We start from the raw sequence: 14,136 nt of genomic DNA on the forward strand, positions 1-14,136 counted from the left end.
CATCTGAATAAGTTGGCCGCCTTTGATTTTGGTGTTCCAGAAGAATCCTACGAATATCATGGATTCAAAGAATGTTAAACGTGGAAGTAACTAGAAGGATAGGAAATGAGGTGGAAATAATATTAACTATCAAAAGACGAAAACTTGAGTACTTAGGACATGTGATGAGAGGGCAAAAATACGCATTATTACAACTTATTATGCAAGGCAAAATCCGAGGAAAGCGAAATGTGGGAAGACGAAGAATATCCTGGCTTAAGAACTTAAGGGAATGCTTTGAATGCAGTAGTGCAGAACTTTTCAGAGAGGCAGTCAACAGAGTCCGCATAGCCATGATGATTTCCAACCTTCGATAGAAAATGGAACTTAAAGAAGAAGAAGTGTCCCCCTGATTTTAAAGTAAATTAAAGTAATTTTGCTAACAATAGTTTGCTTTTATTTAAGTGCTATTTTAAATTTAATATATACTCTTTCTTAATCTTTATTTTCATCTTTAAATTTTTAGCATTTCTACACGTATATAGCTTGTAACATTTTTTTCTCCAACGTTATTTTCTCCTACAGAATTTTAAAATTCTCATATTCTTCCCTTTCTTACTTGTGTTTCATTTTATCTTAATTATTCAGATTAATCTTCTGACCACCTTTTGATCCATTTTATCTTCTGTTTTTAGTTAGTTTTGTCAGAAAACACAAGACAATGTTTATAAATATGATATCTATTGTTTTAACTTCGTTTTTTGTTATTATTATTACTTCTAATACCAGATAAGAGATTAATAAAGGATCTTTTGTCTGAGTCCTTATTCGTTACAAATATTTTAGTGCTCTATATTTTTTATTTTATTTGTTTTTTGTTTTCTTCTAAACTCATTCTAGTATCTTGTGATATTTGAGTTTTTCGATAAAAATTTCTATATAAACATAAAAGTTTACAAAAATTCGGCAATTTAGCATTTATATATTGATAACTACTAAGTAATTTTTATTTTCATTTAGGGCATATAGCTTGCTTGATTCTGTCCAAAGTATATTTGTTAATTTAATAAGTTTAAGCATATTTTTTTATTTAGTATTTTGTATCGTGTGCTATTCTTTTGATGATGCGACAACAATTGAAACATTTTCAATGGATAGAAATCAATATAATGATAAAAATAGCGCTAAAAAGGAAACGTTAACCAAAATCATTCAAAGAATAGGTAAATGTGTCAAAAAAAATTTAAAAATAACAATACCACATTGAAAAAACAACCATTAAAACTTTTTGTAAAAAGTTGTAAAAGTTGTAAAAGAAATTTTTTAAAATTAAATAAAAAATAGTATTCCAGCTATAAAATTCTTCGTTGGGAGTGCTATGAAAATTAATAATGTTTTTTCTTTACTACTCAAGAAAAGATACAGAAAAGATAAGAAAAGATAAAGATAAAATTAGCCAGAAACAGACATACAACTTACATATAACCAACCACACCATAAAAAATGTTGAACAATATATATACTTGGTACATGTCATCAAACTGGAAAAACCTAATCAGGATGCTGAAATTACAAGAAAACAATGAAATTGGCATGGACGCTTTCAGTAAACTACCCTTTATCTTGACAAACACCTCCATTCTTTTATACTCAATCCGATATCAAGTAACACCAAAAATATATATTGTTCTGAAACTATTTTCTTGTGGAATTTTTAAGTAATTACTATTTAAATAGGAATAAGCCACAAATAAAGGTAAAAGTAAGTTTATTTACGTTTCAATTTTCACTTCGGAGATCGTTCTATATGTCGTAAAATTATTTTATTGGGTACATAATCTTATATAACAGTCAACAACATCCTGTGGTACAAAAAAACCAAGAAAAGAGACTATGAAAAGCGGTTTTTGAATTCGCTGCCTAAAAGCAACATTGTCAGCCAAGAAATGCTATTTATTACTAACGTCACTAATGAAGATCTCAAAATTTAGTTAATCATATGTATAGAACTGTTTAACTAAAAGATATTTTATTGATTTATTAAAAAAACCTCTTACATATAATGTTTTTAAGACTAAAAAATTATAAATTTAGGCGTAATTCTATTGATCGAATGATAAAAAACAATTTTTGTTCGGTATAAAACAAAGCCGCATGTTACATTTTTCACACTGCACAGTTGTATAGCCAGTTTTACGAAATTTATCTTCCTTTAGCAATTTAAAGTGGTCAGTGACCTAACGCATCTATTCTGGTAGCATGATCAGGCCTGAAAGCAAGACGATGACGAATTAGGTTATCTTTATTTTCCGTAACTGGTGGACGGCCTCGCTTTACTTTAATCTTTCCAGTGTTGGACAAAGACCTAGATAGGTCCATTCTAAAGTTCTTGAGAGGCATACAATTTAGATGATTGGATTTACTGTCATTTTGATATAGTATCCATGTATTTATATTACAGACATCTAAGAGCCAGGTAACTATTGGAAAATACCATCTTTTACTACGATTTGGACTTCTGTAAAGATTCCAATACATAGTTTGCTTTATCCACTCCACCAATGTGTTTTTTGTATCGAGTAATTAGATTTGGGCATAGCACATTTACTTTTCGTATATGTACTTAAGAATATCTTAACAAAAGATACCTGTATTGACTACATAAAAAAGCTATATGCAGAGGAAGGACAAACGACGCTAGAACCGGAAACACCAAAAATTACCAAAAATGAAGAACTTAATATAAATATACAGGAAGTTCGGAAAATATTTGAAAACCTAAAGAACAGAAAAGCAGCAGGTAAAGACGGGATACCAAACAAATTACTGAAATATTGTGAAGCAGCAATGACGGAACAATTAACGAGATTAATTAATAAAATAATAAAACAAAGTAAAATACCAGAAGAATTAAGAACGAGTGAACTAATTCTACTATTTAAAAAAGGAGATAAAAAACAGCCAGTAAACTAAAGAGGTATAAACTCGAACTTGAATACTAGGCTAAAATATACAACTAAAATTTGTAATTTTGTAAAAAGTGCTAATAAATCAGAGGATAAGTTTAACAGATGAACAACAGGGTTTTGGTAGTGGAAGATCGTGTACAGATGCAATATTCGTTATAAAGCAAATTACTGAGAAATCACTAGATTATAATAGACCGGCATTTCTGTGTCTGATTGACCTAAAGAAAGCGTTTGACAGAGTAAGACTTAAAGATAAAATCCATCTATTGTATAATAGAGAAGTTCCCCTAAATATTAAAAAACTATCAATAACATCTACCAAAACAACAAAATGGAAGTCAGAATAAATGGACAACTTACAGAACCTATAATAATAGGCAGCAGAATAAGAAAAGGGGATTCATTGAGCCGCATGCTCTGCAATTTGATCATGGATGAAATCATCAAAAACGTTAACAAAGAAAGAGGATATATAATGGGAAACACAGAAATTAAAATACTCTGTTACGCAAACGACGCAATATTGATAGCCCAAGACGAAAATAGTCTGCAAAGACTGGTCCACAGATTTAACATAAGAGCAAAAGAATTTAATATGACAATCTCATCTCAGAAAACTAAAACAATAGTAATCAGCAAAGAACCAACTATATGTAAAATAGAAAATGAAGGCATCAGTATTGAACAAGTTATGGAAATAAAATACCTGGGAATTAAACTGTCTAGTTATGGAGACCTGGACAAAGAAGTGAGAGATCAAGTACCGAAAACAAATAGACTGGCAGGATGCCTTAATAACACTATATGACGAAACAGACACATTGACACTAAGATGAAGTCAAAAATTTATAAAACCAGTGTAAGACCAAAAATGACATACACCTCATAAACAAGACCCGACACAGCCACAACGCAAAGGCTACTGGAAACGGCAGAGATGAGAGTACTGAGAAGAACTACAGGAAATACGCTGAAAGATCGAAAGAGAAGTGAAGACATTAGAAGAAAATGTAACGAACAGTGTATAAATGAATGAACACAAAATAAAAAAAAAAGAATTGAATAACCACATAAGCAGAATGGAGGAGATCTGTGCCGTCAAAATAGAGATAAGTCACCAATCGTCAGAAGAATTATTGGACAACCGCGCAAAATATGGAGTTAAAACCTTCCATAGAGGTATTAATTTGCCAATGAACAAGCAGAATTGCTTATAAAGAGGAAGAAGAAAAAGAAGAAGAATATCTTTGAACATCGGTTCTACAACCAGTACTAGTCAGAAGTATACATTTGTTATCTACTCATTTGACAACTATAATATTCTTTTGTTCATCGGATTTATAAACATAGGAATCCCTGCCACGTTTTAGCTAAATCTTGTCAGTATCCAAGATGCAACCTCCTATTCTATTTCAGAAAATAGAGCCCAAGCTTAGGATATTATACTTTTTCTTCAAGTAATGAAATAATCTTAAACTGCAAAACCATTTGTTACAAAAAATCATTAAATTCTGGGGGTTTTCAATGTTTTACATAGTTCATTTACTGAAGATGCACCGATATCCAAGGAATGTTCTTCTTCAGAAATCTGATTAATACTTCCCTGTAGTTGTGAAAACGTCGAAGCTCCTTGGTAAGGACTACAATTTGCAATATATCCTGAAACACCTACCCTTACAAAAAACTGGTAACCCCATTTATGAGGTTTATTTTGTCTATATTGTCGTAAATTGCCACTGTAGGTACTTTTGTAAGCAACCATTGCCTCATCTGTGGAATATTGGTTTTCGAACTGATGCTAATAACAATTTGTAGAAATGTGATCTTAAAGGGGACGTATTTTTAAGTAGCAGTCTTTCGTTTCTGAAGTTACTTCTAAATTATCATTAAAATTGATCAGTGTTCTCAGTTTTTGAAATTTTTTTAGGGACATAACATCAGCAGCAAGAGGAATTCTTGAAGAAGTGGCCCAATAATCTTCTATTGTTTGCAGCTGTATTAACCCGGTAAAAATTAAAATGAAGAAAAAATCTGTTATTTCTGAAGTGTTTGTATTGACACTTACCCCAGTTTTTGCATACTGTATAAATTCTTTATTAGATTTACCTCTATTGCATTATGTTCTATAGTTAGTTAGATTTTTAAATGAAATGGTTTTTATGTCACTTTTAGACTCCACTACTTTTTTACATTTTCTTAGCGGTTCTTTATGCTCGTCTTCTTCATTCGTTTGATTAGCCTCTTCTTCAGTCAACAATTGATGATTATGGGGTTTACCATCTTCATCTTATTCTGCGGCAATTTTATTAATTTATATTGATGTTTTTAATTTCTTCTTCATGTCTTCATACTCCTCCATGTCAGACAAATTGGAGAGATTTTTGTTGACAGAAACAATACACGATATTTTTATATTTTCTTCAATAAAATAAGGTAGTTGATATTTTATTTAAATTTTTCATAGTCAACATACAAAAAAAACTCAAGTACTTAACTATCAATGTTGCCGGAGAGCACAGAATTACACTAAAACAAACATTTGTTTATATACGAAGTAAAACACTAACCTCAGAATACTATTAACAAAAGTTTGGCAATAAAAATTATGACACACTCACACGTAGACCTCTACTGGTATCCTATGTACTCAAATTATTCTTTTCAAGTATCTATTGCATGTTCGATGTCGCCACCAATTTTACATAACTAACACGACTTGTTGTCTACAGTTGTCACATCATTGTCACATTAGGTACCTATAAAGATGATGTTGCGTAAGAGCAACAAAACCAAATACCGGGTTAAAGAAAATTATGTGTAATACATGTATACTACCAGTTTGTTCCTACGGGTTGGAGACCGTAGTCCGTACCAGGAAATTTGCTAAAAAGTAGAGGCAACGCAAACGGTAATAAAACGAAAGAATATCACTAAAAGACAATATTAAAACTACAGAAATACATTATAAAGAGTAAACGAAGACCAGCAATATTTTCGAAGAAATAACAAAAATGAAATGGCACTGGGACGGTCAGATAACCAGATATGATGATAACGGATAGACACAGAGAATTCTCAAATGGAGGCCAAAGCAACAAGAAGCATGAGAAGATCTGGAACCACATGAGTAGATTATATAGAAGCAGTGGTAGACAAATAGTGGATTATATTAGATGGAAGCAAATGTTAGAGACCTACTACATTCAGGATTGGAGAAAAAACAGTTGACGAAGAGAAACAGAGAGATAAAAGAAAATTGCTATTTTTATTCTAATTCTAATTATCTATTATAATTCTAATTATCTATTTATTCTAATTATCTATTTTTTCCTTTACAACTTTACTTACTCAAATCTGACGAATGCTTTAAGAAGATTAAATTAGACTTTAAGAAAGCTGCACAATTTAAAGTTTAAAGGTGAGGCAGTTTTAGTCAACAAAGATTTGTCCAAAAGAATACTCCGATCATTACCGCATTTCGTTTGCAATATGTGGCAAATATGTCTTGAAATAAGTGCAGACTACAATCTATAAGTTTAAAAATAGTGTAATACTCGGTTAAGTTCCGGTCCAATTTTTACGTAAATTAAAACCGTATGCTACAAAATAAAGTAAATTCTCTATTACCTCTGACACAATTTTGGATGGATTTATCAAAGTACATGATAAATATATATACTGTATATAAGAGAACAAGGCACAATGCTTCATACCATTCCACTCTTTCATCGTGAATGATACAAATTAAAATGGACACTGTTACTCCGTAGGCTAAACAATCTCTCGTGAGTGGCCACCAATCCAATGGGACTATCTTCGCACCGCTCTAAAAATAAATAATTTTTATTAAACATACGAAAATATCGTTAAATGAAAATTAAAAATAAAAAATGTTAATGTTTTAATAACGTTGAAATAGTAACAGATGTCATTTTTGGATACATTATTTTTCTTTCAATGCCCCGATCTGTCTTAAATTTCCATTCGGGCATTAAATTTCTCATTTTAGCACTTCATAGAACTCTCTAATACTACCTTAATTTACGTAATAAAATATCAAAATAAATCCTCCAATATATTGACTGAAATTTTTTTTATTCCAAATAAAATAAAAAGGTTGTTCAAATAAAGAAATGTTTAACAAATAAATTTAACAAAGCTTTTTGTTATCTCAAATCCCCAAAATGGGATTCAACCACCAATTGACTGTAATCAAAATTCCATTTTTTTTTTGTTTCAATTAAGTTATAGATGTTTATCAAATGGTGCATTCTCTTTCAGTATTCGTTTTTCTCCAGTCGTACTGTTTACTTCACTTGCTGCCTGAGGGTAACATATTTTTCTCATGTTCTTGGAGTTTTGTCCTTCAACCACTTACAGAAAGCATCTTTTTTCTTTTAATAATGTTTTTTAATTCTTTACTGTATTTCTCCAGATATTTATTCTTATGTTGTTCCATATCAAGTGCTTTTTTTGCTGCTTTAGTTGCTATTTATTTTTGATTTTTGTGCTCGAATTTTCTGTTAGTTATGATTAAATCGATTTTCGGCTTATTTCTAGCGGCCTAATTCCATTTTCATTTTTATTTTAATCTTCAGCGATACTATGTCTTCGTCTGCATTTCCTATATGATTGTGAAAGTCCTCAATCAATAAACTATCTTTTTTCTCTAACAATAAAAAAATAAAAAATTTTGTTTTCAACACTTCCACAAAATTCTTTATAATATATTATCACTACAGCTGTTTCGGCAGAGTGACATTTCCCAAGTGATCTATGTTTCGTACGAAGTTACACTTTCTAGTTTTTAACTGAATAAATTATGGAGAGAAGAACTATTTGTCTTAAGTTGGTCATTCAGAAATATATCTGTATTTTTAATTTGTTAATTTCCATTGATTCTATTAAACATAGTTTAAGACCTTTATTTTAAATGTGAAGAATTTGAAATTGCCAATAAAAGAATCATGATGGTTAAAAGGTGAAGGGCGTACGTAGAATCTGTTTTTCTTTTGCTGAAATTAATTTTGAGTTCTGATATACGTTTGTTAAAAGTTTTATCAGTTTGACCGATGTAAGTTTTTGGGCAGTCGCCATATTTAAGTTTGTATATACCACTGTGTAAGTGCTTTTTTTGGATCTTGTTGTTCTTAATATATTTGCCTAGGTTGTTGTTTGGTTTAAAAGCTAGTGATACTCCATTCCTTTTTCTGTGTTGTTGATATCTTGCCTGGATATGCAATCAAGCAGAAGATACTGGGATTTTTCTCTATTTGTGGCAATGCTAATTTCAGCGCTTTTTATTGTAGTTTTTGTTTGAAAATTTTGTTTATTTTTTGTTCGTTGTACCCATTGTTTACTGCTATTTGCAGAACTTATGTTTGTTTTTAAATTTATTTAAAATTGGTTTAAATTGGCAGACTACCATAGCATGTTACATAGATTAATAAAAATTATCATCTTAAAGAACAAGTTCAAAATAAACTTAAATATCACTAAGCAAATCTCAGTAAACAATGAGTAAAACGGACAAACAATAAACAAAATTAAAAAAAAACCACATAAGAAAGCCTTAAAGTTAGTATTTTTACTAGCAGAGAAAAATCCAGTACTTTCTGCTCAATTACATATACAGGCAAAATATCAACAAAATAACCAAACACATAAAAAAGAAGGAAATAATAATAGCTTTAAGAACAAACAGCAACTTAGTCAAGTATATCAAGAACATAAGATTCAAAAAAGCGATCCATAATATACACAGTGGTGTATAAAAACTTAAATGTGGCAACTGCCCAAAAACTTACATTGGCCAAACTGGTAAAACTTTTAACAAAAGTATAGCAGAACACAGAATAGCTTTCAATAAAAGAAGCAAAGGACAACCTAGAGGAATTATTAATAATAATGTGTCATATTTTCAAAGTAATGTTAGAATGCAATTATCACTTATTTACTCTAGTCCTTAATCCTATCAAACCTCAAAATTTTCTTATTATTATTAACTTAAAAGAGTTCTTGTATGGATATTTTTTAAGTAAAAATGAGCTTATATGAAAAATTGGCTTCACAAGATTAAGCTAAAGATATATAACGAACACTCAAGCTTTATTAGTCCATGTATCATTCGAAGGACCAATACAATTTTTTGCACATACTTTGTAGTGTTTATTAAAATTAAATCAGCTTTTGTTTTTTAACTTATGCTGTGCTGTTTTCTTATGTTTTTATACTTACCATACCAGCGCCAATTCCGCAGCAGGCCGCCACTGCCAGAATATTAAAAACTGCCGATCCGACAATAGTTCCAACACCGATATCACCCTCCGTTATAAATGTTCCAATAACATTTACAAAAAGTTCTGGCGCGGATGTGGCGGCAGCCATAAAGGTAGCTCCAGCTACATCCGCTGTCATATTTAACGCTACAACAACAAAAACGTTACTTGTGAATGAAACAAAACTGTAAATGAAAGTATTTAAGTACTTGTATACACAATAAAAAACAAAAATGAGCGAATACGACTAAAGAAAAGAGAAATGGAATGCGAGTCTAACAAAAACTACTTTATCCTTTCGCACTTGGAGTGCGACTCCAAATTATTTTTTAACCATTCTTTAAATTGAGACTTAAATGGAAAGTTCTTATAAAAAATGCAAATACTAAGAAATAACATTTTTAGATATTTTTGTGTGTATATTATAAATTCAGGGGTGTAGTAAAAACTGACTAATTTAAAGTAAATATAAAAACCATCAAGTAAAATCAAATAATCAAGAAAAACCATGATCAATTAGGACAAAATTTCAGTCATTAAAGTAGATAATTAAGATGTAAAGTATACGCAAATCTTTAAAAAAGAAAGCAGCTGACCATAAAGATAATTTATTATTAAGTTTTTAAAACTATGCAGAGAACAGTTATATACGTGTCATATAAAATTATTTAGAATGTGCATAACATAAATGATCTAATGAATATTTCGCACTCCTAACTGACATTAAAAATCGCCGATAACTGTAAGCGTTGTTTTTGAGAAAACGGTTCATTCGACACAAAAAGTGCGAATAAACGTTCTTTGAAACAGATTTGTGGCAAATCGATATTGTTCGTTTTTACCCCCTGCAAGGGGATTTTAGGGGTTAGCCCGGGGTAGCGGTAGCAATTTTTTTGCATCTGTATTGGGGTTCCAAAATTTACATTTTTAGCAAAATTTAGCTTGTTTGTATGATTTTTAGAGATCAAATCTCCGAGGACTGAACTAATAATAACTTGGAGAGATGGAAAAAGTAAAGGTCAAATCAAGCATGACAAAAGAAATTGAGTTGGAAATACTAGAAAAAGACCTACGGATAATTAGATCGATTAGTTAAATTTTTAAGTAAAAAGACATAAGAAGCTAAAAAAAGTCAATATTGAAGCTAAAATGATAATATCTCTTTAAATATGGCATTAAAGTAATTTGAGCCGAATATAAATTGTATAGACCAAAACCAATAAATGTACAAATGGTTTAAATCAGTGATAATTGTAGAAAAATTTGCTTACTTACCATGACATATTTTTTCAACGGCCGGTACGAAATATTTATCACAGACTACAGCTAACGCTACAAAGAGGTAGAGAGACACCACAATATGAACAACCACGGCACCACCCTGCCGCTGTTCTTCTGTAAAAAAATCCCTGGGAAAGTCGTCTATCGCCGGTGGTGTACAGTTAAGTCCTAAAATAAAAGAACACAACATATTTAAAAAATGCTATTTACTATAATTATTCTCTTCATACTAGAGTATAAAGCATATTATAGAACTGTCTCTCGGCACTGAGGTCTCAATCTGCCTACTCCTCAGTGTCGAGTGACGACTATATAAGATATTTACCCCTACTGTCTTTAATGTCAACAAGGTACTCTGTGATCTAAAAATCGGGGAAGGGCTAAAAAGAAAGATATACAAGAGTGTGGTGAGATCTGAGTTAATTCAATTTTAAACCTTGTTTTATAATTTCCCAATAAGTGTTTTGGACCTACTACATTTTAAAATATTGTTTTTTAATCGTTAATGAAGCGCTTGTGACAACACGGGCGCTCGGGCTGCGGGCGGCGTATATAAAAGAGGGAAACAATATCTCGGGGACACATTTTTGCTGGTTTAAATTTTCTTTGAACGAATGAATGAGCACTTGCTCATTATGTAATATAATATCAAAGAATATAGTAAGCGTCTATATTCTTTGATAATATGTTAAATTTATTTAACAGAGTGAAGTAAATATCATGAAATCCGTGATGGCGTGTCCAGTATATCCAGAGAATTTAAAAATTCTTTTGAATAATTTACGGCTTGGTCTTCATTAACAATCCTGTTGATTGATTTAAAAGATACCCGACTACCTGGTAACAACTGTTGCATCTGGAAGTTAATTTCGATAAGATCAACATTTTTCGCCGCCAAAATTGTATGCTTACTGATCTAATTATGATTCAAGTAGTTACTCACTATAACCGGAAAGACAGTTAGAATTAATTTATGTTTGGCTTCAACAAAATTGCAGAAATTATCTAGAAATTTAATGCATTGTGTATTTGGATGCAACTTTATATTACCGTTTCCCATATTTAGCAAATGTTTGGAAACTATTTGCGCCGATAGATCATTTTGCACTTGGTTTCTTATGTTAGTGGTTAATTAAACTGTTTCGAAATTTTGCCATAAAAATAATTGTGTTAAATATTCATTAATCTCATCCGCATAAGTAAAGTGAGGAATAATCGGTAATGTCTGACTGCTTGTAAACTAATAATTATTCACTACTAACACATGCAAAATAAAACTGCGTGAAACAATAAATTAAAGGTAAATAGTTTATTTTTTTGAACTTGTATAATAATTTAAAGTGTAAAATCATACAAAAGTGTTACTCGATTTTCAGTAAATAATAAATTTCATTTAAGTTTATTTATAATTGTTTTATTAAATTTATATTTATTAAAATGTATTGAATTATTGTACAAACTTAAATTTTTAACTTTATTGCAGACAAAATGTTGAAAAACAATTTTTTTATTGTAAATAAACAATATTGAACATTTTAAAATTATTTTTAATCATAAACATATTTTTTAATTATAAAAAATTTTCACTGGCAAAAATAAAAATATTTTACTTCCGAGTGAAAATCACATTCTTTAAAACACTTCATATAAAACTAATAAAAGTTAATATTTTATGGTATATGGTATAGATCAGTATATTATTATATATAACTGTACGGGAAAATAAAACTGCTTTTACTATTTTTTTTACGAAAAAAGTAAATAGACGTGAAGTTGTTAAATGCCACTTTATGTTTAAATGTACTGCAACTGTAACAACAGATTACATAAAACATTCTGTATAAGAATATAAAGTAACTGTTTGCATGGGTAAATAAAACCATTGCTTCTACTATTTTCCTTATAATTTCATCATATTATCTCACCTTCCAAAGACTTTAAATAAATATTTCAAAACCAAAATTTGCCAAATCAATTCAGTCGTTCTTGATTTATTATAAAAAAATTATAAAAATATAAAATTACGTTTGTTTAACGTCATTTTATGATATTTTATAACTACACGGATTCTTCTTCTTCGTGTAGCTCCTTCTCCTATCGGAGGTTGGCTATCATCACAGCTATCCGTACCTTATTGGCGGCTGCTCTAAAAAGATCTACTGAGCTGCAACTATACCACTCTCTTAGGTTTCTCAGCCAGGAAATTCTTCGTCTTCCTATGGATCTTTTACCCTTGATTTTACCTTGCATTATGGAGCCTTAATATCTCATATTTCGCACCTCTGGTAATATGGCCTAAATATTCCAGCTTTCTTGTTTTGATGTGCTTTATGACCTCGCAATCCTTTTGTAGCCTTCTTAACACTTTCAAAATCCTTATTCTTTTCTTTAATCCAATACGGATTAAATGAACTAAAACTGTAAAGGTGAAGTCGTATAAAAGATTTTGCTGGACAAAAACGTATCTCCTAAGCTGGACCAACAAATACACTGATCAGCACCATTTTTTTTATTAAATAATATATTAGAGTCATTATCCTTCTTTATTTTAATATTTTTGTAGGAAATTTCTCTCACATATTATTTTTATTGCAGTGTTTGTGGCTGGAATATACATTGGAGCAATGCACTGGAACATCGCCAATAAAATACATATAATGTAAAATTTCCTTGACAATGATAAAAATGACAATCATTCGATTGAATAAAAATATATAATAAACGTAAATAAACTATTGTTTAAAGCAAAATAACCAACGAGTAAAAAGGAAACTGTGACATGACATTGAGGATCTGAAATGGTAAACAGTAAAATTTTAGGTGTGGTTATTTCAATTGAATCATTGTATTTATAACTGTACTAGTATTTTACGCAAAACAATTGTACCTGAATAGAAAATTAATTTAACTAAAACACATCAGATTCTTGAAAAATGTGAGTCAAATTCGCAAGTGTTTCTTACCGGCTTTTTACACCCATCAGTAAATGTATTATTTGTTAATTATTCATTTATTAAGTGTTATTTGTTAGATAAATATATTAAAACAATTACATATTACAAATTGTTTAATGTTTTGATGTAATAACTTTTCATTTTTTCAACAACTGATGAATTTTTATTGGATGGATTTAATGAACGAGTTTAAAAGAAGTTGAGTACACTTTACTTCCATTCCATTCCAAGGACACTAATTTTGCTATGTAGAGAAGCGTAATATTAGAAATATAGTTGATATAACCAATAATAGAGAAAGGAAAGATAACGCAATGGAAGAAACAAGTGACATAATAATATCAGTGAAATTTGTTTTTGATAAAGAATTGTTAAATGTTGTGTTGGATTATTACTCATTACTTGAATTTTATGGAGTTAGAGTATTATCTGTTTTATGTCGTTTTCACTTTAAATAAAATGGACTTTCGATAATGAAGCTTTCTATCTTAAATAAAAGAAAATTAAAAAATCATTAGCAAGTATATTGGTTAAAGATAAAGTATACCTCTTATTATTATTCTATAGGTTTACATATTATAATTCTTATGGTAATAGGTATTTAGGTATAATTAGGTATCATTAGATATCTAGAAACATAACTTATAAAACACTATGGAAGGAGGCAAATATATT

General features: G+C 30.0%; 1 protein-coding gene across 2 annotated transcripts in view; it reads right to left on the reverse strand.

Annotated features, from left to right (window-relative positions):
• The window catches only part of zyd (sodium/potassium/calcium exchanger zydeco), a 97,315-nt gene that overhangs the window by 35,504 nt on the left and 47,675 nt on the right, over positions 1–14,136 (reverse strand). For both annotated transcript variants that reach the window (XM_072520278.1, XM_072520277.1), the window contains exons 2-4: positions 10,502–10,675; positions 9,186–9,373; positions 6,576–6,774 (exon numbers count right to left, since the gene is read on the reverse strand). In XM_072520278.1, coding sequence (XP_072376379.1) covers positions 6,576–6,774; positions 9,186–9,373; positions 10,502–10,675 — 561 coding nt within the window. The remainder of the gene's footprint in view (positions 1–6,575; positions 6,775–9,185; positions 9,374–10,501; positions 10,676–14,136) is intronic.

The sequence above is a fragment of the Diabrotica undecimpunctata genome, chromosome 1 (genome assembly GCF_040954645.1).
Source record: "Diabrotica undecimpunctata isolate CICGRU chromosome 1, icDiaUnde3, whole genome shotgun sequence".
Taxonomy (NCBI): domain Eukaryota; kingdom Metazoa; phylum Arthropoda; class Insecta; order Coleoptera; family Chrysomelidae; genus Diabrotica; species Diabrotica undecimpunctata.